Below are 25,463 nucleotides of genomic sequence, written 5' to 3' on the forward strand. Positions count from 1 at the left end.
AGGGAGGGAGGGAAGAAAAGGAAGAAGGAAGGAAGGAAGGAAGGAAGGAAGGAAGGAAGGAAGGAAGGAAGGAGGGGAGGGAAGGAAGGAAAGAAGTCACTGCACTCCAGCCTGGGTGACAGAGAGAGACTCTGTGAGAAAGAGATAAAGAGAGGAAGGAAGGAAGGAAGGAAGGAAGGGAGGGAGGAAGGGAGGAAGGGAAAGATAAAGTGTGTGTCTGTGTAAGAGAACAGTCTATTGTCCTTTCTGCCTTGATTTGTTTTGAGGGTTCGTTGGGAGCACCTCCACATAGTAAGATATTCATATATTCATTCTTTCATCCATTCATTGTTTACTGCTGTATACTGGACACTATAGTAGCAAAAAAGGCCCCAGCCTTCACAGAAGTCATCATATAGTGATGATACAGATAAACAAATAGCTGTTTACCGTGTAGGGTGGTGAGTTTTTCCAAGAGGGGAAGTACAAGGTGCTTAAGTGAAAATACAGAGTGGTGCCTGATCCAGTTTCTCTAAATAATAACCAGTAAGTTTAGGGGAGTAAATAACCAGTAAGTTAGTAAACGAGAAGAAAAGAGAAATGTGCAAAATGCTCAGTACTGGGGGCAAGGAATCAATTTCGATGAATCCGGAGAGGAGAATGTAAAGGGAAAGGCAGTGAGGCAAGATGCTGCTTTCCAGTACGGCGGAGGGCACATTTCTTCTGGAATCCTTGTGTTTTAACATGATCTTTCTCTTCAGGTCATTTGTCAGTTGCAGTTCCTTAAACTTAAAGGAATTTGCTGGGTGACTCTTACCCAATTTTTTTTTGCTGAGTTCTTAGGAGAAATATTAGCATTCATAGCTTGTAGTTAACACGGAGCATAACGGTTTGGGCCAAAAGAGGTAACTGCTTGAAGTTATTTAAGTGGCTGCAAAGTCTGCATTGCAGATTAAAGGGATGTTGTGTTGGCTGAGTGTTTGGTTATGACTCAGTCACCCTTTATTTACTTTCCTCAAGTTGCTTGTCATTCTTAACTGGCTTCTTCTTACTTAACTCTTAAGGATGAGGCTTGAAAAAAAAATGGTTGAGAAAATTACTCATTTACTTCAAGCCCTCAGTATCTACGCTTGGTCTTGGATGGAAAGCAAGTACTGGCCTTCAGAATCTCCGTAAGCTCAGTTTTCCATGGACTTCCTGAGAAAAGTATGCATTCTAGACTGTCTAGGTCTGTCCTTCTTACTTACCCACGCTTTAGTTCCAAATACTTAGCCAGCCTCTTTTCCTGGTAAATTGGGCTGGGCTGGATAAAGATTTAAAGACCATTTTCCTCTTCCCCCTTTTTTCCTTTTTGCTGGAGACTTGATCTAAGGCTGTTTTCTCAAACTTTAGCTTACATTGGAATCACCTGACTAGCTGGATGGCCCGTGGTTTCCTGGACCCCACCCACAGAGTTTCTGATTTAGGTCTGGATGGGGCTAAAGATTTTGCATTTCTAAGAAGTCCCAGGTGATGTTTGCTGTCAGGGTACCATACTTTAAGAACCAATAATCTAAGGCAAATGCAGGGACCTAAAGATTCTCTAGTCTTTCCCCTATGCTCCCAGCTTGAGTTCCCATCTTGGCTAAACAGAAATAACTCAAAGTGTATTCCTGTGAAAAAGAAACTTAAGCTGAAGAAGAGGTCAGCCTAAGCCTCCATTCTCATGGTCCCCACTCTGGAACCCCAGGACTTTTTAAAGACAGGGGTCCTCTGTGACCAGGGAGCCCTGGGTTAAGAACATCTTGAAAAATCCAGGAGAGACCAGTATGGAATAATCTGTGACCTCTACCTAAAACTGTACTTATTTTGTGCATGTTGCCCTTTTGTTTTCTATTTTCCCAGACCTTCTCAGAACTACTACTGTTAGAGCAAAAAGGGCTGAATTATCCCTGAAAATTGTTGCATATGGCTACCACCTCCTACTAAGGGAGAAGTTGTTACTTTTCTGCATGGTAAAGTATAGACATCTACCATGTATTCTGTTAGTTCTGTCCTTGAAAACAGTGACAAGTTCTACTTCTGAGAGAGGGAAAAAACCCTTACTATACAGTCTTTCATTTACAAGTATCCCAGGATGGCCTAATCCTCTTATTTCTCAGAACTTTTATATTCTTTAGGGCTGATCATGTTAACTCTGTTTATGTTAAATTCTCAGTAGCAATAAAATACCCTTTGCTCTTTGCTGCCCCTTAGTAAGAACAGAAGTACTTTATTTCAGAGACATAAAAGATAAGAAAGAAGATGACTTTTACTCTGGAGCATATTTATGATATGTCAAAACCAAATTCTATTAAAATAGATTTGTTATTTATGAAAGAGAAAAACCCAGTTAGATTATACATTCCTTTCCTCAGGCTTCTGTATCCCCCCACCACACATACTATATATATATATATTTTTTTTTTTTTTCCTAAAGGTTGATATATCTTGCATCCTATCAAAAAATTTCTTTCTAGCAGTCACTTCTATAATTCACTACTATAAAAATGATTAATATGTATGTACACATGTTCTCACTCATAAGTGTGAGCCAAGCTATGAAGATACAAAGGGATAACAATAATATGGTGGACTTTGGGGACTCAAGGGAAAGGGTCAGAGTGGGGTGAGGGATAAAAGATTACACATTGGGTACAGTGTACGCTGCTTGGGTGATGGGTGCACAAAATCTCAGTAATCACCACTGAAGAACTTATTCATGTAACCAAACACCACCTGTTCTCCAGAAACCTATTGAAATTTTAGAAAGATTAATATACAAACTATCTTCTGTTTCTGAAAGATCAAAATATTGTTAAGCCAGGGGTGGACTTACTACGCACTTAAGAACATGACCCCTCAGAGGACATCACGTGTAGATAGGTTCCACTTCTGCCACTGAGCTCTGCTGTACCATTATTGCTCCCTAGCTTGAGCCTGGCCTGCACCAATCTAAAGGTGAATGGCAAGGGATTATCAGGCTGGAAAACCTCAGTCATGGACAACTATGTACTTTTAATACAATTTCAGCTCCTTGACATGTTCTAGAGGATTTTGAAGGACTGGCGTAGGAACTCAGATGTCATTTCCAAGGGAATTGCAGCAGGCAAACAACCAACATCCAAGCAATCTTTTGAAACAACTCAGTTCTTCTCTTAGGAAGCTGTTGTACTTCCTTCATTGTATTCTAATTTCTTTGAAAACTGATTATTGCAGATTGAATTAAATTGCCAGGGCTCAAAACACAATACCTGAAAACATGGCACCTTGACATACTGAGTATTTTGAGCTAAAGGAAATTGAGAAAACTGCAGAAGCTGGAAGGTCAATCCCTGACCTTCTTTCCTGAGACACCTTCATGTGACAGCAGGTATCCTACTTTATACCTGGAGGAAAGAAATGATAACACAAAGATGCCAAGAAGAATCTAAAGAGACTTCTTAGTTCCCCCCAGTTCATGACCATTATATCATAACCACTTTTGTCTAATCGTGCTTCTATATGACTATCCACTCTTTATCAGAACTAAACATAGAACTATACAGTTATCTCTGCTTCTGTCTTTGTTTCTGAAGTCTCCTTTGTCACGTAAAACTTACATTAAATAAATTTGTATGTCTGTCTTGTTAATCTGTCTTTTGTTGTAGAGGGTCTCAGCCATGAATTTTGTGATGAATGAGGAAAGATATTACTTTTTCTTCCCTAGAATATATTGACAGTTATTCATTATATTTAAATTAAGCTGGATCTCTAAATACTCCAGGCGACTAAGCATATTTTAGACATGTTTTGTAAAATCCTGATAGATTGAAACCTATAACGTGATCACAAACATCACCTAATACATTTATAAACCTGGATCTCTACCCCAGGTGACTAAGCATATTTTAGACATGTTTTGTCAAATCTTGATATAAGGGAACCTGTAGCACGATAACAAATGTCGCCTAATGAATGTATAAAGGCAATACACTTTAATGTTTTTATTCATCTATTTTTAATTATTAAATTTTAAGGAAGTTATACTTGATGCTCAATTATGCTTAATATTAAAGTACGAGAGGCAGGGACAAATAGTGAATGCTTGCTTTCTGTTTGTATTTTATTCCTGTGCAATTTGTGTTTTTTTTAATACACTCCAGGAAATTGTTTTTAATCGTGTGATACTTTATAATAGATAAATCATAGCAAAGGCCATAGATTTCTTGTAGCCCAGAATTCATTAAAGACTAATTCCACTACCATCACAATCAGTTTTTTCCCAAATATAAGTATTGCAGAGGTTTCAGTTAACATTCATTTTAGTCAGTATATTAAATAACTCCTTACTAAGTAATGAATAAGGTTCAGTCATAACTGGGATGTGTGAAGGCTCCCATTGTACAGTGAAGGTTTTAAATTCTGAAAGGGAAGGACAGCGTTTTACAGCTTTATGTATTTATCTTTTCCTCTTATTTGTTCTTGCCAAGATTTCTGCTAGAAAACATAGACATTATTTTAAGACTAATTTATATGAAAAGAAACAAGTTTTAAAATTCTATCCTCCATTTGCTTTAGAAACTATTTTTTCTGGAATATAAAAATTATAGTCACTATGAATATTTTAACATACAGGAAAGTATTAAAGAAAAGAAAATTACCTAAAATTGCATCAGCTAGATGAAACTACTGTTTGTTTTGATATGTCTTGCTAGTCTTTCCCATTGTAAAACAGTGTGCATATGTAAGCAATATGTATATAATATATAACATAAAAGTTTGGATCAGACTCTCATGCAGTTTTATAGCCTGTGGTTGTTTATTTTCTTAACTGTATGTTGACAGCATTTGTGTTTGCTTCACAAGAGTTGTGAATATTTTTAGAAACTCTCCTAAATTTGCTATTGTTAAGCAAATGACTATTCCTTTAAAGTACTAGTTTTAACAGGTACAGTATTTAAGTACTAGGGTGTATTTAATCAATTGCTTAGTGGTGTTTATGTAAGACCAATATTTTTCTACCATAAACAGTACAACAGTATTCTTGTACATAGATTTTGTACACATTTACATAGGATACATCCTACTGGTAGAATTACTAGATAAAAGAGTATGGATATTTCAAGGCTATAGAAATGTATTACAAAATTCTTTTTCACCAGATAAACAAGAATGCCTTCACCCATCCCTCAACAGCATTGCATATTATCATATTTTTCATCCTGTACTCTTTGTATATTTTTGAAAAGGTTATTTAATGACTTAATAAAAATGGAGGTATTTTTGCAAATGGGGAAAGTTATCACTAATGATACAATATATTAATGTCAAATTAGATTCTTACTTGAGGTAAAGCCATTTATTTAAAAGCCCTGGATGATCTGATGACAGCTTGTTGATCTGTTTTTAGAAATATAAGGATGTCTTATTTGAAGATTGAAGAGCAAGGCACTGAAATACTCGTGATAGATTCAGCTAATTTACTTTTGGTCAGTGGAAATTTATCTCAACTCTCTATGTTCTGGAAAACAACCTTGGTTGTGCCATCATCAGGTCATTTAAGGTCATGGGTTATTTGGTTTAATGGGATTTGTATGGTTGGATGGGGAAGGGATTAATTTGTTCTGGAAAATTTTTTTGTCGTAAGGTTGAAGTTAAAAGTTACACTTGATAAAATTTATAACTGAGTCATGGTCCATTTATTCACTTGAAAGCTATATGTTACAAGTAGAAGCAAATGCTTTTTCAGATGAATTCATTTTTTCACAGATAGGAATAAAAAGTGAAGAATACCTTGTTTGGCTTCTGGGGAGCTGCAGGATTTGAAGTTTGTATTTATTGCTAAGATGCAAATTTGTTACAAGACATTTGGAACCCGGGGAAGAGTATGCAGAAGTAATGTCATTAGTCCTCAAACGGGCTTTGAAACAGAAGTACAAGAATGATCTGAATTCATTTCTAGATGATGTTTATTCTGTACTTTTCTTTCTGTCTTCCTCTGATGATTCAGTTGAACACACATATGTTGAATGACCATTCCCTTCAAATCAGAGCAGTCTCTACTGCATTCCAAATTTATTTGTCAACTTTTTAGTTCTTTTAAGAAAGATGTTCAGCTTCAGGGGGCCCAATATATGCATTTTCTGGGCTACTATAAAAAATTAGCACAAACTAGTAGCTGAAAGTAACAGAAATTTATGCTGTCACAGCTCTGGAGGCCAGAAGTCTGACATCAAGGTATTTTCAGGGGCACATTTCCTCCAGGCTATGGTGAAGAACCCATTCCTGGCCTATTTCACCTTCTGGTGGCTGCCAACTCTTCTGAACTGTGGCTACATCACACCAATCTCTGCCTCCGTAGTCACATTGCCTCCTCCTCTTCTGCTTGTGTCAAAACTTCCCCTGCTTCCCTTTTATAAGGACATTTAGGGCCCACCTGGATGATGCAGAATAATCTCCCCATCTCAAGATCTTTCACTTAATCTCATATGCTAAGTCCCTTTTTGCCCTGTAAGGTAATATTCACGAGTTGCAGCAATTAGGAGGTAGGTATCTTTTGGAGGCCGTTTATTCAGCCTACCATACCCGGGTACCTTAGATATACCTGGTTTTACATACTGCCCTCTGTTCACTCTATACCAGAACATGAGGCACATGTCCAGAGACAAAAAATTCCTTGTGGAAGTATTGACCTAAACTGGTCTAGGGTGGGGGTGGTGGTGAGGGAGGGTGAGCAGTGATGACTCTACAGTTGATCCAGCACATCTGAGATAGGTGGTCTGGTAATTCCTGAAGACCACCTTATAGCTCTAGCAAGGAAGACAAGACAGCAGGTTTAAAGACTCAGGACACAGTAGGCTAAGAAAACCAAGTAGGCTAAGAAAGCCAAATCTCTTCCTTGGTTCACCCCAACCAAATGGATGGAAGGCCATCTTTGTGGGTAATACACATGTCCTACTTGAATATTTGGTCCCTCAATAGCCCACGTCAGCCCCCTTGTGTTCCTCCTAACTCTGCCAGTTTCTCATTGTCGTCTTTAGAAGGAGCTTTTGCCACTTGTTCTGGAACAAGACCTTCTAGGACTCCCCTTCTTTCTTGTCCCCAGCTTCCAAAGTCTCTGCAGTCCAGAGAGTTTTTCCTCTGCCCCAGTGCAATAGCTAATCCGATCCAGTTGCACGAGGATTTAGAAACAATGCAACTATTTAAAAGCCTTCTGGCTTCCTTCCAGTAACTGCTCAATGTGTTTACACTGCAAGAGGTTTTGGGCTGTCTATTCTTTGACAATGTAAATTCTCTTTCACTTCCCGTGTTCCTCAAGGAGAAGGTGGATCCTTTCCTGTGGGCTCTGGATGGTGAGGTGATGCCATTCTAGAAGGTGGAAGAGACAATTAAACCTTGAAATATCTTGTAAATGAGGCCTTGGAAGGCAAGCTAGAGAATTTGAGAAGAGGCACTTTTGGCATGGTACAATCAAAGCCTTTTTTTTTTTTTTAAAAAAAAACTAGTTGGCTGTGGGTGGGGATTTGAGATAATTGCAATAACAATGTAGTTATAAGGTGGCCAGTTCCTCCCCTCTTTTAAAAAGAAGTAACTGTCCCTTTAACATTCTCTGCAGTCACTGGGACGATAATGTGTACCTTCATTTGTTCCCATTTAAAAATCAATTATCTGGATCAAACTGTTGTCAAACACGATTGGCTGGGTCAACATTTTCTAGTCTGTAGGTCATCATTGTGCCATGTATGTAAAATAAGCCAGCTAGTGTCCCTGATGCCAGGCCCTAGGAAGTTTTCCACAGATAGCACAAAGAACAGCCTCGACCACAGCCACTAGTTTAAGATTGAGAACATTCAGGATACTCCAACATCATTTTGCCAGAGTACCACTTACCTTGTTCTGAACCCCAGTGCTCTGAAGGAATAAACAATGAAATGAACTTTCACCTCTACTGCAGAAGAGATTAAGGTCAAAATTACCCTCCTCCTTCCATCAGCCTCCTTCACCCTCAAAGTTCTTCATGTAATGAGACTATTGTGATGAAATTAGTACCCAAGGTAGAGATGAATATTTTACTAGTTAAGAATAGTAGCGAAACATCATACACTGGGTACTTATGTTGATGCTAGGAGAACCAGAGTTAAACCAGTGAAAGATGATGCAAACCGTAAACAGCTTTTGTTTGTTTGTTTTTATTTTTGATATAAACTTTTTGTATCCATAAGCCTCGTGTTGATTTAAAATGAAACCAAAGAGACAAATTAAAAGGGATGGTTGTCAGGAGTGAGACAATCGTAGAACACATACAATCCTGCAGAAAGAGATGTTTTGCCTACCATTCTTCACAGCCTGGCAAACTGGGGTGGTCACCATGTTGTTTTTTAATCTATTTTTCAAGCTAGCACTTAGCTGTCTGTAGTTGGTTATTAAGAGGGGGTCTGTGGGTCTATTTTTCTCTGCAGATCTGTTTTATAGCATAGAAGGCATGAATGCACATCATCTACCTCGGAAGCTTGTTTCTAAGCTCCTTGGGTAGAAGCTGTGTGGTTATGTGTGTACATACATGACGTATTCACCAAGCTATGCAAAAGGTTTCAAAGTCAAACTTATTTCTTCTGTGTAACTGATAGAAGGCTTTGTATCCTTTGATTATCATCTCCACGTTCCCCCTACCCTCATCCTTTGGTCACCACAGTTCTACTCTCTGCTTTTATGAGTTCAACTGTTATATATTCCACATATAAGTGAGCACATGTATGTTTGTCTTTCTGTATCTGGCTTATTTCACTTAGTATAATGTTCTCCTGTTCCATCCATGTTGTCACAAATGACAGAATTTCTTCCCTTTTTTAAGGCTGAATTCACTTTGTATAATACGCCACATTTTCTCTATGCATTCATTTGTTGTTGCATACTTGGGCTGATTCCATAACTTGGATATTGTGAGTAGTGCTGCATTGAACATGGGAGTGCAGATATCTCTTTGACCTACTGATTTCAAATCTTTCCAGTAAATACCCAGAAATGGGATTGCTGGATCATTTAGTTCCTCAAAAAACTAAAATTCCATTTTTAGTTTTACGTTTAAGCCAAACGTATTTTAACTTTGAAAGATATGTACTTTGTTTAGCTTTTAAAATATTCTGATTAAAGTTATACACAGTATTCTCTTAGAATGCTCACATTCTCCTTCTTTAATTATATCCCACTTTTCATTGTAAATGTTGTGAGTTTGTGCTGCAGCCACCTCCTCCTCCTCCTCATCCTCCCTTCTGCCCCCACCTCAATCTCCCTCTCTCTATGTCTCTCACTCTTGCTCTCAGTATTTGCCAAATATATATCCAACAGAAAACAGTTAACTTTTGCTTTTACTCATCATTGTTTTACTAATTTTTGGGGGGAGGGTACATATTACGTATCTAGGTTTTGGTTTGTAATGCTCTCATCTTTTCTTTCTAAAAAGTTTATAATTTCTGCTTAACTCAAGGATGATTTAGGGGTGTATGTATGTGTGTGTGTGGGTATGAATGTTTAATTTCCATGTATATAGATGTTGTACACTCTCTGTCATTAATTTATACATTTCCTTGTTGTTGTCAATGAGCATGACCACCATATTTTCTGCCTGTTGAAAAATGCTGAAATTTCCTCTAGGGCCTAATCGTGATCAGATTTTGAGATTGTCACATGTGTGTGGGTAGCCAGGGTGCAAAGGAGGGAAAGAAAAAAAATAATATACTTAGAGAGAGAATAAATATATTAAGAGAGAGAATAAAGCTCATTAAGTACTGTTATTTAAATTATGTTACCTTGAGTTATTTAAGTTGTTTGTACTAAATTATGAAGTATGATATTCAGATCTTCAAGATTCTTCTTTGTCTTCTTCTTCTGTTAATTTCTGAGAATCATTGTCTCCTGTTTGTGACTTTGCTAATTTCTCCTTGTATTTTGTCAATTTTCAAATGTTTTGATGCTGTATGGTCACATGCTTAAATATTAATGGCAGTTAATATGATGTATTATTACTGTCTTTGCTTTTTCTCTTGAAGTCTGTTTTGTCTCATATCATTGTTATACCTGTTTTCTTTTTTTCTTAGCATGTGCCCATGGTATCTTCTTTCATCCCTGCATTTTCAAACTTCTTAGATAGTTTTCAAAATATTTCTGTAAACAACCATAATTTTACCTAGTCTGAAAACCTGTTTTATAAGTGAATTTAACCAATTCTTATTTACTGTGCTTAGTGATGTGTCATTTTATTTTGTGTTTTCTACTTATAATATGTTCCTGTCTTCTCTCCATTCTTTATCTGCTTACTTTTTAAAAGAGGCTCAAATTTCTTTTGCTATTTCTCCCCTGCTAATCATTTGGAAGTTATATTTTTTAATTTTAATTTTCTATAGGATAACTCTTAAATTCATAGCACCCATATTTAAACTCCTATTTTCCTACTAATGTCTAGAGTTTTTAGTATCTCTGTTCCCCTCCCAAAATGGTTTTACTTCCCTTTGTCTCAAACTTTCTTCCTCCAACCACCTCACTGACCACAACTCATATATTGATATAACCTAGGATTTGGGTTGGCTAATTTTTAAATTTATTTTTTCTTTTTTACTTTTTTGGCATAGTACAATAAGACTTAAGAGTAAGCCTATTGTTTCTTTTTACTTTATTTTTCTTAACATTATTTCCCATATCTCTTTCTCTATATTTATTTTCCCCTGACAGAGTATATAATGCATTAAACTTTTCAGAGTAGATCGCTAAATCTTTCTGATTACTTACAAGTCTGTAAATAACTACATATTTCTCCTAAAAGTTGAAACAGTATTGAACATAGAATTTTAAATCCAAAATTATTTTTCTCAGAACTGTAAAACTGTCTTACTGCATTTAGTGTTGTGGATGATGTATCTGATAGCAGTCTTATTGTCATTTTACCTCTAGATTATCTTTTCTCTTCCTGCATCTTTGAGAGATTTCATAATTTCTGCATATTTTGTGTCTTCAGTGTCACCATGAGGTATATTTGGGGGTGTATATCTTTTCCCCCCATTTATACTACATGGAATGAGCAGATTTTTTCACTTTGAGGACTCAAATATTCAGATTTCAGAAACGTTCTTCTACTGTTACTTTATTTCCATCCCTCCATTATCTCCCCATAAGGTTGTTAAACCTTTCCTTTCTATTTTCTGTATCTCTCATGAATGCTATTTCTTTTGATGTTGCTTTTTATTATTATTATTTATTCTTTTTTGGAGATGGAGTCTCACTCTGACACCCAGGCTGGAGTGCAGTGATGCCATCTTTGTTCACTGCAACCTCCGCCTCCTGGGTTCAAGCAATTCTCCCTGCCTCAGCCTCCTGAGTAGCTGGGATTACAGGTGCCCACCATCACGCCCAGCTAATTTTGTACTTTTTTGTTAGAGACAGGGTTTTGCCGTGTTGGCCAGGCTGGTCTTGAACTCCTGACCTCAGGTAATCCACCCCGCTCGGCCTCCCAAAGTGCTGGGATTATAGGCGTGAGCCACCGCGCCCGGCCTGGTGTTGCATTTTTAAGAATTCCTTGGCTCAACACTTCATCTGAGTTTTCTTTACAATTCAGCTCATCTATTAAGTTTTATTTCAACAATCTTGTTTTAAATTTCTAGTATCTGTGGTTAATTATATTTTAGGAACAGGATATACTCTGTCTTCCCTCTGAAAAAAATCAGTATGCTGAAGTCAGGTCGTGTTTTTCCTGGTCACTGTCTTTCCTTGGGTGTAAGTTTTACTTGCTGTGTTTGGTGTTCTTCCATGTTTTTTGCATTGCTTAACTATTTGGTGACTCTTTGTTGTATGCTCATGCAAGATGTTTGGGTTGTAGTTATCATATACATACCATGTTGCCAACAAGGATGGGTAAAAGGAATGCTGAGTTCTTCCTAGTTGCAGGGAGCCACCCTGAACAGTGCCTAGCTTCTCTTTAAATGTCCTACTCACTGTCTATGATAAAACTGTTGCAGGACTTTTCCTTAGTTCAGCTAAAAACGGGGTTCTTTGTCCCACGGCCACGAAAATTCAAGCTCACAGACAATTTAAATGGTGAGTAAGACAGGGTTTCACTGGGTTAAAAAGGGAGAAAAGGTGGCATCAGGGACTCTTACAAGCCCAGAATCCCTGCTAGAGGGCTTCCTGCCCGGCCATTGGAATTCCAAGTTCCACACAGAAGGAGGAGAGGCCAGGCTCCTCTCTGCTACAAGCATTGTGAACATCCCGAGGCCTACCTCAGTGGGCAGGCTGGTTGGAGTTTCTTCAGGGACCCCCCTATGAGCTGGCTGTCTCAAAACCAGACATTCTCTTGTTCTCCGTGTGGCCCAAGAGGTGAGGAACAACGAGGTAGGGGAAAGAGAGCCTAAGAGAGGGCTAAAGTGATGACCAAGAGCTATAAAAAATTCTATGCCTACGTGATTCTGCAACTTATACCCTGTGGGCTCCTCCTGCCCATATGTTCACCTTCAAGCCTATAGTGCCCTTAGCTATTTACAGCAGACCTCTCTTATGTATTGATTTTGGTCTATGGTTTCCTTATTTTATCTGGTGCCTTCAGATTTAAATATATATATACACACATCTTGTTATTTTGTAGGATTTGGAGAGAATGGAAACTTCCCAAATGATCACCTCTGGTATTTCTTGATTATGATATCTCCAGGTTTAGAGAAAAGAAAGCAAGTTGGAGGTCAGACAAAGGGAAGAAGAAAAAACTGTATTCCACATATTTGAAGAAAAGCTTCCGTAAACACAGAAATGCAAAGTGATTAACCATCCTCAATTGTTTTTTCATTTTATATACTAATGAGCTACTCTTTTTCATTTTTAGGTCTTGAATATAATCATGGCCAAACCTTATGAATTTAACTGGCAGAAAGAAGTTCCTTCCTTTTTGCAAGAAGGAGCAGTTTTTGACAGATACGAAGAGGTAAATAAGTGTTATTAATCTTTTCTCTCAAAACATTCTAATAATTATTAAGTTTCAATTATAGTATTGAGTAAATATTCTTTGACATAAGTAAGAACATCTTTAGGATTTATAGGTTGGAGTTGTTGAAAAGAAGCAAGTTATGAGATAGAGTAATAATGATAATGATAACATAGATTTTTGAGTGCTCGCTATGTGCCAGATGACCTTCTAAACATTTTATGTGTGTGATTTTTTAAATTTTTTACAAAAACCTTATGAGGTTGTTGCTATTAATATTCTCAGTTTACAGATGGGTTTTATGTAGTAACAGTTTTTGCTTAATGCAGTGCTTTTGGCAGTCTTTCTACATATAACTTTGTATGTGTTATAAATGTAATCGTGATTGAACTTTGTGCCAGTCATTGCTTTGTTCATTTCATTGATACAAACCATTTTGACCAAAGCTTTGCATGTCTCTGATTCTATCATTTATTGTCTGTGCCCTTGCAAGGTGGTGATGACTCCAGACTTTCTATAGAGCAGGGGCTTTGGGCCACCAATCTGTTCAGAATGGCTGGGTAGGTGAATTAAAGCCTCATTTGCATTGTAAATGCATGATTTTTCTTCTGTTGTACTTGAATTTGAGGTGACTTTGGAAGGAGTGTATAATGAAATTGATGTTTCCTTTACCGCAAAGTTGAATGTAAAATGTATTAAAACTTCATTTAGAGTCAGAGTTGGTTATTTCAAAATCAATGAAATGTCTGAAGTGGCTAATTCACTGATCTTCCCAGAGGCCAAGATTGTCAGATGCGGAAACTAGGTCTTCTGTGAGCTGACATAGCTTAATACTTGTTGACTTGATTTTTCTGCAGGGTGTATCATAGTACTCTCTAGATTTACAGGCTAGTCACTTTTTCAGTAAATAAAATTGTGAATGCTAAGGATGGACCTAAACATGGTCACTATTCCTTGTTTGAATTAAAATATTGAAGTGATGACTGTTCATATGTCTGAAATTGAAATAACAGTGAAATGCATTCTGCTATAAGATGAAACAATAATATTCTGCCATCCAGAGACAAGCAGTGTTCATTCTTTTGCAGTTTGCTTCTAGTCTTTTTTCATATTTGTTTTTCTTTTTTTCTCTCTCCCATGGTTGAGATCATAGAGTAATATTTTAAAAATATAAAGCAGATCCCATTTCTCCTGTGTTTAAAATGCTTCCATCACTTCCCATTGTAGCATAAAGGGAAGTTCACAGAATGAAATGCAAGGTCTTCTATAATTTGGCTCCTGCTTAATTACCTCACGTTCATTTCTCTCCGGTTTCCAACATACACCATATACTTCAACTATAGCAAACCACTTACAGTTTCCCCCATAAGCTATTCTACTACATGGTTTGTTTATGCTACTCCCTCTTCCTGAAATGCATTTGTTCCGACTGGTTTGATTGGTGAACTCCTCTCCTCTCAGAACCCAGATAAGAAATCTCCACTTCTGTGATACCTTCCTTGACCCATTCAATAAGAGGCAATAACTTATTTTTTGCCACCACTGACCTACCCTTGCATATTTTACACTGCCTTCACATTTTATTTAATGTTTCTTTCTCTCAAACTGTACTCTGAGTTTCTTGAAGTCAAGGATCATATTTTACTTATCTTTTTCTGTCCAGGGACCAAACTCTTTGTAGATGTCTAGCATCTAAAATGATTTTAGATCCAGTTGATTCCAATTCAGACTAATAATTCAGAGAAGGTAATTTTGAAGAGATTACATGCAGTCATTGGTTCAGTATATCTCATACTGTTATGTAAGGAAAAGCTATTGGAGAATAAAGTACTTGACAAAAGTGAAATGTGATTTGATGAACCAGAGATTCATTTGAATCCTTTTTATTTCTTGTGATTTTTTGGTTGTTAATCATCACAGCTCATATTGGGAAATACTGATCACCAGTGCTTCTAAAGGCATTTGCTTTTCCTCTGGATTCCTCTGCAAACTAGGCAAAGTTAGAAGAAAAGAACCCTTGAACAAGTATTAAATACAATGTAACTAAGCTTTCAACTCTTTCAAGTGCTATTTTACTAGGATTTTGAGCAAAAACGTTTTAACTTTATAAAATAAACATGTGTCTTCATGATAACATACCAAACTACAAAGCCAACGAATATTTCAAGCTGGATGACAGACTGCTTAAAAAAAAAATTATTTCCCACTCCTATAAGACTCAGTTCTTTAGAGCCAGAGCCATGAAAACATTTAAGGCAATAAAGTGTAACCAGAAAAGGTTCGTTTCTATGGTTGGTACATGAACAGCGATGAGGGATTACAGCTGAAAGCCAGTGGGAGGAACAAGAATTAGAGAAACAAAACCCAAGCATCCCTAAAGTGTCATAGCAAAGGTACCTTTTGTGAAGGGGCGTAAATGCTGTCAGCACCATATGATAACTAATGTTATCATCATGAACTCAAATAGCAGCAAAAATAAAATTATATTCCTTGTATTTGTTTAAAGAAAGCAGCTGGGCTCAGTGGCTCACGCTTGTAATCCCAGCACTTTGGGAGGCCGAGGTGGGCAGATGACTAGGTCTGGAGATTGAGACCATCCTGGCTAATGCAGTGAAACCCCGTTTCTACTAAAAAAAATTAGCCAGGCATGGTGGCACATGCCTGTAGTCCCAGCTACTTGGGAGGCTGAGGCAGGAGAATCCCTTGAACTCAAGAGGCAGAGGTTGCAGTGAGCCGAGATCATGCCCCCGCACTCCAGCCTGGGTGACAGAGTGACACTGTGTCTCAAAAAAAATAAATAAAAGGAGCAGAGAGGTATCTTAAACAGTGAGTAAGCCACTGTTTTAAAAATAGTCAATAAATGTAGTAAGTGCAAATGCATTTAAAGTTTATTTTATTATTTCTGCATTACTGAGGATTTATTTTTGAAGCAGCCAGATTTTTACAAATGACCTAAGTGGTAGGCTGTGTTGTAGCATCTGATTGTATTGCCATGACACTTCTAATTCTGTACTTCTCTAACTTTACTTGGCTTACACATTACTTAAATGCAAAATGTATTTTGTTTCCTAAGTGATGCTTAACATTAAATCTTTAAAATAGAGATTCGTCTCTTGTGGAGGAGAGAAATAGCAGTGCTTTTAAAAATACATGCAACCCAGATATCTTTAACTAAACCAACCCCCTGACTTTCCTATAATATCCACATTAAAGATCTGTAGAACCCATTCCCTGTCAGATCAGGGCCTTCCCAGTCTTTCCTAGAATTCCTAGGTGCTTACCCACTCTTGGTGATGACTTATGTCCTCAAATGCTTCGTTACCATTCACTTTCCAGGACTGTTGACTACTCTAATTTGTTTCCTTCCCCAAATCCATTTTAACATCAAATCCCAGAAACAGAAGGATGTTGTATAAAGTAGACATTTTACTGAAGATTTAGTGGCAGCAGAGGAGAATTGCGTCACACACCAGGACAACTTTAAGATTAAAAATCGAAGATCACGCTGAATAAATTTCATTAGCCAGCCCGGCCAGGGGTGTCTCTCTTTTTTCTTCTTTGTTCCTCTCCTCCATAAAGATGTATGTTCCTGTTTCCTTTATTTTATTTTAATCGCACTCAGAGTCCTTTTTCACTTTTCCAGATGCTTTTTTCTTAACTGTTAAACATTTTCTCTCTCTCAATCTAAAGAAGAAAACTTCAAAATTCAAGTCCCTTCTCATCCTGAGCTGTTTGGCTCCCTTTCCACCTGAAACTCTCCCACCCAGACTCTCCTGATATCTTCCCTTTTGCATAAGCCTGAAAGTCAAAGTATGTCCTGAAAGTCAAAGTATGTCCTTAAAACAAACAAAATATAAAAAGAGCTTTATTCTTAAGAAAAAGACTGCCATCATCGATAAGTGTTCACCAACAGGACTTTCCACAGTGATAGAAATGGTCTACATTTGTGTTGCTGTTATGGCAGCCACATGTGGCTGTTCAGCACTTGAAATGTGACTACTAGGACTGAGGGACTTAAGTTTTTAATCTTACATAATTTAAATTCAAATTTATATAGGTACGTGGGCCTAGTGGCTTTCTTATTGGATAGCATAGACAATCAACTCAAACTATAACCAGATTTAAAAATTCCTTTCTCCTTTCTTGATGTTTCTCGACACTAAGAAACATTCTCAGTATATTCCATTGGAATCTACAGAATTCATCAGCCAGTCTTTCTTAGTGGCAGCCAGAGCAGGGGTTCAAATGTTTTATAGATGACTCACCTCAGCCACTGGCCTCGTCTTTCCCACATCATAAATCCCAGCTTGGGCTACCCCTTCTTCTTGCCCATGGAACTTTCTTGTATCTGAGTCAAGCTGCCTAGATGGAGTCCCTTTTTCTAGCAAAGTCTTGGTCTTCTTGGTCTTTATACTAGCCTCCCCACCTTCCACCCTATACACACGTGCACACACACACACACACACACACACACAGTGGAGGAAAACAGACAATTATTGCAGGTGTCAGGATCAAAGGAATATCAAAGTGCTGGGTCAATACAAACCTAAAGTCAGGCACAGTGGGACAGGTTGACTTTGGCCTCTTTCCAAGGTGGTTCTGAAATCAAATTGTGAGCAACCACACCATGAAGCTCAGAAAAGCTCAAGCAGCCTACACCCCGCAGGTTGTTCATCAGAAAAGCAAAGTGCTTTCTGAATACGATTTTTAAGACTTAAAAACACAAGCCTCATATAAAGTATTTTGATTAAAAGATATATTTAACTAATCAGTGAGGACATTAACAGGATGATAAAGCTAGTTCCAAGAGCACTTGAGGAAGAGAGTTTTACATAGGAAAGGAAAGGAAAAGAAAAGTGAAATAAGTTTTGTCAAAATTAGATACAAAACTGGCTAATGTCCTGTAAGGCAATAAAACTATAACCTATTATAGATTTGCCTTTTTCTACTGGACACAAGTCATCTACATCACTATAGAATAACAGCAGAAAAATGCTATCTATTAAACTTCAAAGAATCTAGGTCCTAAACAACAGTAAATAGTAGATCAAACCAAAAATACATTTTTCTATAGAAGTAAATCATTCTTAGGTATGCCTCTTCAATCATGCTTTGATGTTACAATGAAAAGAGGGATAGCCATCTTTGTATATTATTTTTAAGCTTTAGATAATTTAAACTAAATTATAAAACAGTGTCCAGATATACCTGTATTTACACTAAAAGATACTTACAGAGTCATCTAAATGATAATAATCATAATAATATTAGTTTTTCAACTTTCGTAATCAACCTAAAGGTAGACAAAACATTTAATTATTTTTGACCAAGCCTAACAAAAAAGCTGTTACCTTTATTTAAAGTAAGGGTGCCAGACAGATGCTGGAAATTAGAAGGAACTTGGAGAAACAGAGGAAAGGCCAGAGGCTTAATATTCTTAGCAAGAGGGAAGGTTGATAGTTGATGTACAATAGAGGGTTACATATATGATTTAAAGTATAAAAGTAGCCAACCACAAACCAAAAGTAAAATAATTTCAAATTGGAGTTGAGGGAGAAAAAATAGTGAAAATGTGTTAAATGGAGTTAAATTGCTGTGTTTTTATCCCAAGAAACCAATTTCTGCATGTTCATCGTGGATAATTGCTTTAGTTGCTGGCTGTCTTGCCGTGAGTCATGTTTTCTTAAGCTCCTGTCTCTATTCGAGTTGGACATACAGAACAGAAACATGTTGGTGCCACTTTATTATGCACTGCAGTAAGTACTGGCTTCATAGTTTGGACAGCAGCTGTTCTCACCGCTATACCGCCAACACCACTGGCTGGGCTTCTCAGTTTTAAACTCCAGGCTTTCAGCATGTGGCCCCTGAAGCCCTTTCACTCTCACCGTCCACTTTGTTCCACTTGCATATTGTGATGAGAACCTTGTGGTGTGAGAGGAGAGGAAGGGGCAACAGGGCTGGGGGACTGACGCCAGAAGCCTCAGTGAGGAGGCCCCTTTCAGGCTGAGTCTTGATAGGTGAGTCAGTCAACCACTCAAAGCACAGCTAAGAAGAAGGGAGAGGCCAGGGCTTCTGCAAAGGCATGAATATGACAGCACATTCTATTGAGGGGTAAGGGGATTGTCCAGGTAGGGCAGAGGGTAGGGCGGTGGAGTACAGGGGTGAAGGCACAGAGACGGCCAGTGTCCACACCATCAATGGGTTTACTTTCCAGCCCAGGACATTGGCATTTGATTCTGAAAGCTCTGGGGAACCTTTGATGGGGTTTCAGCAGGGCAGTGGTCAGTTCTGGATGACCAGTGACAAGTGGATGTGGCTGGATTCCTTGTGGGAGTGGTCTAGGGGGTAGTGTTGGACTTGAAGGACTTAATGGACAGTCAGTCATACATATGGAGAAATAAGGGAGGATTTCGAGTACAGGAATAAATGAGAATATTTTTCTAACCTGGTAGATGTAGAAGATGTGAGAGAATAATTGTAGATGAGGTTGGAATTTCTAGCACAGGAACTGGACAGCTCTGATGCAAGGTGGAGGGAATGCCAGAGAAGGGGGTACATATATGGATGCATGTATATTGTTTCTTTCTGAAATGACGAAGAACCAAAAGCAAAAGCGATACCTTCTGTAGTACCTAAGAAGCATTTTGTATATAATCACATTAATACTAGCTAAAAATACATTGCACAGAAAGGGAACAACATAATAAATGATCCAAGAGGACGAACACGTGGGCGCATCTTCCTCTTTCAGTCCTCCTCTCTCAGGGGGGTTGTTGCTGCCTGATGGGATGGGATGAAAGAATGAGGACCCCAAGACCCTCACAGTCATGGGCTTCCTTCACTCACCCTCTCATGTGGGTGATACTGCATTCCTCAGGATAGAGGAATTTTTTTTTTTTTTTTTGAGATGGAATTTCGCTCTTGTCACCCAAGCTGGAGTGCAATGGCATGATCTCGGCTCCCTGCAACCTCTGCCTCCTGCCTGAGTCTCCCGAGTATCTGGGATTACAAGCATGTGCCACCATGCCTGGCTAGGTTTTGTATTTTTAGTAGAGATGGTGAAGAAAAAGTATCTCTGACAGAATATTCTGAATTATAATTAGCGGTAAGATTGTAAATGTGTATACTTATATGAGTCTATCACACACTCTATATTGTATGTGAATTATATTGGAATCATGAGGCTACGACAACCTATATAGCAACTTAATGATGATAAACAATCTTGAGTACAGTTGGCCCTTTAACAATTCAGAAATGTTTTAAAGTCATTCATTACAACTTAATCCATGGTGCGAACCACTGTTCTAGAAGACTGAGATAGAGCAATGAACATGACAAAGTCTCAGTCCTTTGGGAGTGTATGGTCCAGCAGCAGAAGACCAACAATAAACAAATAAGCATAGAAATGAATGGTTTCCAGCAGTGTTCGATACTATTAGGTTACTAAAAGGAGTGATCGAAGGATTGGAGAGACAGGCAGACACTGAGGAGTAGGGGAGGGGACATTGCTGTGCGTTGGGTGGTCAGAGCAGGCCCTATTCAGGAGGTGACATTTGAAGTTGTAGCTGAATGATAAGAAGGAACTAGATTGGCTGGGCGCAATGGCTCACACCTATAATCCCAGCACTTTGGGAGGCTGAGGCGTACAGATCACCTGAGATCAGGAGTTTGAGACCAGCCTGGCCAACATATCAAAACCCCGTCTCTACTAAAAATGTAAAAATTAGCCAGGCATGGTGGTGCACACCTGTAGTCCCAGCAACTTGGAAAGCTAAGGCACAAAAATCGTTTGAACCTGGGAGGCAGAGGTTGCGATGAGCTGAAATTGCACCACTATACTCCAGCCTGGGCAACAGAGCGAGACTCTGTCAAAAAAAAAAAAAAAAAAAAAAAAAAGCCAGTTTGGCCGAGAACTAAGAGAAAAGCATTCCACGACATGGAAACAGCAAATGCCAGGCCCTGAGGCAAACGTAGTCTTGGCATGTCAAAAGAAGAGCACCAAGGGTAGAGTGAGCATCATGGGCAGGGTGTGGTAAGGGTGGAATTCTGAGAAGCAGGCAGAGGCCCCCTCATGTGGCGCAGTAGTTCTCTCAAAGTGTGGTCCCCCAGCCAGCATCATCAGCACCACCCAGAACCTTATTAGAGATGCACATTCTCAGGCCCATCCCAGGGACCTACCGAATCAGGAACTGGCCCAGGCGTATGTGCATTAACAAGCCCTTCAAGGAAGTCTGGTGCACACTTAAGTATGAGAATAAATGGTGTAGGACCAGGCAGAGGTGTTTGGATTTCATTCTGATTGCTATGGGAAGCCATTTTCAAGAGACTGGCATGATCGGATTTACATTTTGGAGACAGTTACTCTGACAGCCGTACAGAGGATGATTTGTAGGCGGGGTCCAAAAGGTTGGAAAAGACCAAGACTTTAAGGAAGGTGAGCTAGAGGTTTCATCCTTCCTTTTCCTGACTATGTCTCCGTGGGCAATTTTCTTAACATCTCTGTGCCAGAAAAATAAGGGATGTTAAGGTGGACGGGTCGAAGAATGTCAGTTGTTTTCCTTAAGATTCTACGAGTCTGCACACACCTGCCAGTCACCTTTCTTGTCAGCACAGCTGTGTGACTTCTTCCTGATATGAGAAGAAAGCCAAGGCCAGGCATCTGAGCACCACCTCAGTTGGCCTGAACACTAAAACAACCCAAAGCACCAAAAGCAAAGATCAGCTAGGTTTTTGCAAACAAAACAAAACAAAACAAAACAAAACACTCAGGCCTGTTCCTTCTTCTAGACCAGCCTTTTAAATGACAGTGCTGATAATGTTATCTGGTCTCTCATGCCCCTAAAGCTCAGAGCTCATTGTCATCCAAGCATGAGACCTTTAAGGAAAGGTTTGTAGAGTAGGTCATCTCATACTGAAAAGTCATAGAGCTGGGTCAGCATACTTTTTCTGTAAGGGACCACATATTAAATAGTTTAGATTTTATTAGTCCTGCAGCCTCTGTTACAGCTACTTTACTTTGTCATTGTAGCCCAGTAGCAGCCATAGAACATAATATGTAAATAAATGAGCAGGCACCTGGATTAGAAGACAAACAATGCCACATAGAAATGAGTAACAAATTGGTTTTGATGGTAATGGTAATAATGAAATAATTTTAGTTTCAAGTAATTATTTTTACTCCTCATGTTCTCTTACTACTGTATTGTATTTTTAAGTTAGTCATCCTTTATTTCCTTTCCTTATCTTGATAGATCATTTTATCAGTTTATCAGCTTTTGCTGCATACGTAACAGATGGCTCACCTTTCTTTTCTAAGATGCTCTCATTTCTGTGGTCGGGGGAGCAGGGGCTTGCGCTTCTCATTTTCCTGTCTCTTCCCTCTCTGTGAAGTTTCTTTGGGCTTGCTTTTATTTCTTCACAAAAGTAGAAGACAATTCTATTTCTTGGAGGAATGGAAGCAGCTCCCCCATGAAATAGTGCCTTGGTCAGTTTCATGGAAGGTGGTAATCCTTGAGATCCATGCTTCAAGGGTGCAAGAAGGACATCTTATTCATGGAAAGATGTGAGACGCATCCATTAGGAAACTAGACAAGGAAATCTGGGGTCCCACTAAATTTACAAGGAGCTTGTGGAAGAAAGTATGGAAACAATATGGGCAATTAAATTAAAATATAAGTGTAAGCACCAAGGGGTTCTCCCTGCCAGCTGCACAAAGAAAGAATACGGCATCGTAGTAAAGAAAGAGTTTGGGCAGGTGCAGTGGCTCACGCCTGTAATCCCAACACTTTGCGAGGCAAAGATGGGCAGATCATTTGAGGTCAGGAGTGGGACCAGCCTGGCCAACATGGTGAAACTCTGCCTCTACTAAAAACACAAAGATTAGCTGGGCATGGTGGCAGGTGCCTGTAATCCCAGCTACTCAGGCGGCTGAGGCAGGAGAATCACTTGAACCCCGGGACATAGATTGCAGTGAGCCCAGATTGTGCTATTGCATTCCAGCCCAGGTGACAGTAACAGAGGAAGACTCTGTCTCAAAAGAAAAAAAAAAAAGAGTTTAATAGAGACAAGGCCAGTCACACCACATGGGAGATGAGTTAGTACTCAAGTCATCTGGTCCAAAGCTGCTAGGTTAGGGGTTTTCTTAAAGGCAGTTTGGGGAAGAGGAGGTGGGGGAGGGGGTTATGCTTCTGCTGATTGGATGGGGCAAGGATTACATCATGCTGAATTGCTTCTGGTTGGGGCCATAGGAGTGGGGTTGGCAAGTCCAGGTGGGTCCAGGTGGAGACATGGGTGTGAGGCATGCAAAAGAAAGCCTGAAAAGATATCTCAAAAGGCCAATCTTAGGTTCTACAATAGCAATGTTATTTGCAGAAATAACTGGGGACGTTGCATATCTTCTAACCTCCAGAATAATGGCTGACAGTCGTATGTGTCTGCGCCTTAGCAGGACTCAGGCCCTCCCCTCAAACAAAAGTGGTCGGTTTTTGCGCAAGGCTTATTATCATTTAAACTGTAGCCTAAACGTCTTCCAAAGTTACCTTGGTCCAAAAGCCCAGGAATAATTAAGGAAAAGGCAAGATGGGAGGTGGGTTAGCTCAGCTAACTGTGTTAATTTTTCTCACTGATATAATTTTTGCAAAGGCAGTTTCATGAGGAACTAGCTGAGGATCTACTTAGGTCTCTCAAGTACTACTGTACTATGCTAAAGAATTAAACTCAGTGGCCAAAATTACGGTACTGATTCTCTATTGCTTCTTCTCAGCTTGCAGGGTAAAGAGGAAAATGCTCAATATTAGCTACCTCAAGCTGTGTCTGTGGGCCACAGGTGAACAGGAGGGTGTTGGCCAGGGCATCCTTTTAATTAGGGTTGATGAGTACAGTCTTACAGATCATCAGGCTAGTGGTGAAGAGACCCGAAGGACATCCTGGTTTCATTCTCTTTGCACATCTCTTTGGAATTGCACTCTGTTAATGCATATGGTGTAGCCATTGAATTAATAGAGTTCATTCAAGTGTGAACAAATGAACAGTCAGATGAAATATACAGCACTTGTAAAAGTGAATACTTTTTCCTGTTGAGCAGTCTAGGGAGAAAAATGTTTTTTAAAAAATCAAGTTAATAATTCTGAAGCCCCTTCTCAAGCGATAAAATTGCATTTCTTTAAACCTGTGCAATTTCATCCACTGAATTCCCTGTTCCTGAAAATTCTGAGGAATTATTTTTGTCATTACTTGCTTTGGTTGTTTTAGAGAGAGTGCTGTATTAGTGAGGGTTCTCCGGAGAAACAGAGCCAATGAGATATATAGAGATATATAGGTAGGAAGAGATTTATTATGAAGGATTGGCTCACACGATTATGAAGGCTGAGAAGTCTTTTGTCGTCTGTCTATAAGCTAGAGGCCTAGGAAAAACAGTAGGGCCGTTCTAGTTCAAACCTGAAAGACCAGAGAACCAGGGGAGCCAATGGTGTGTAAGTGTCAGTTGAGTCCAAAGGCCCAAGAACCAGGGGCATCTGTATCCAAAGGCCAGGATAAGATGAATGTCCCAGATCAAGAGAGAATGAATTCATTCTTCCTCCACCATTTTGTTCGATTCAGGCTCTCCATGGATTGGATGACGCCCTCCTGTATTTGGCAGATCTTCTTTATTCAGTGCATCAATTCAAATGCAGAAACAGCTTCACAGACACACTCGGAAGTAATATTTTATCAGCCATCAGCCTTAGCCCAGTCAAGTTGACACATAAAATTAATCATGACAGGTGTTTTTTAGCACGGACAGTCGTAAATCACTACTACTTTGAGCACTCAGTAGGTGCTGGAACTTGCACTTGACAAATGGTATAAATGATCAGGAAAGGGTCCTGATCTAGACCCTGAGAGAGAGGATTCTTGGATCTCACCCAAGAAAGAATAGAAGTGAGTCCACAGAGTAAAGTGAAAGCAAGTTTATTAAGAAAGTAAAAAAACAAAAGAATCACTATTCCATAGACAGAGCAGCCCTGAAAGATGCTGGTTGGCTATTTTTATAGTTATTTCTTGATCATATGCTAAACAAGGGGTGGATTATTCATGAGTTTTCCAGGAAAGGGGTGGTAATTCCTGGAACTGAGGGTTCCTCCCCTTGTTAGACTATATAGAGTAACTTCTGGACGTTGCCATGGCATTTGTAAACTGTCTTTTAGCATGCTAATGCATTAATATTAACATAGAATGAGCAGTGAAGACAACCAGAGGTCACTTTCTTCTAACTATCCTAGTTTTGGCAGCTTTTGGCCGGCTCCCTTACTGCATCCTGTTTTATCAGTGGGGTCTTTGTAACCTGGGTCTTGTGCTGACCTCCTCTCTAGTCCTGTAACTAGTAATGCCTAACCTCCTGGGAATGCAGCCCAGTAGGTCTCAGCCTCGTTTTACCCAGCCCTGATCAAGATGGAGTGGTTCTGGCTCCAGTACCTCTGATTTAAACATTATTTCACTTAAGCCTCAACACAACCCTGTTTTCAGTAGGTCTTTTTTTTTT

At 39.0% G+C, this 25,463-nt stretch overlaps 1 protein-coding gene across 2 annotated transcripts in view; it reads left to right on the plus strand.

Moving 5' to 3' along the window:
• PLCB4 (phospholipase C, beta 4) overlaps positions 1–25,463 on the plus strand; it is a 411,010-nt gene that overhangs the window by 219,279 nt on the left and 166,268 nt on the right. For both annotated transcript variants that reach the window (XM_011948853.1, XM_011948852.1), the window contains exon 3: positions 12,842–12,940. In XM_011948853.1, coding sequence (XP_011804243.1) covers positions 12,857–12,940 — 84 coding nt within the window. In that variant the 5' untranslated portion in view covers positions 12,842–12,856. The remainder of the gene's footprint in view (positions 1–12,841; positions 12,941–25,463) is intronic.

Source organism: Colobus angolensis, unplaced genomic scaffold (genome assembly GCF_000951035.1).
Source record: "Colobus angolensis palliatus isolate OR3802 unplaced genomic scaffold, Cang.pa_1.0 Scaffold285, whole genome shotgun sequence".
Lineage (NCBI taxonomy): Eukaryota > Metazoa > Chordata > Mammalia > Primates > Cercopithecidae > Colobus > Colobus angolensis.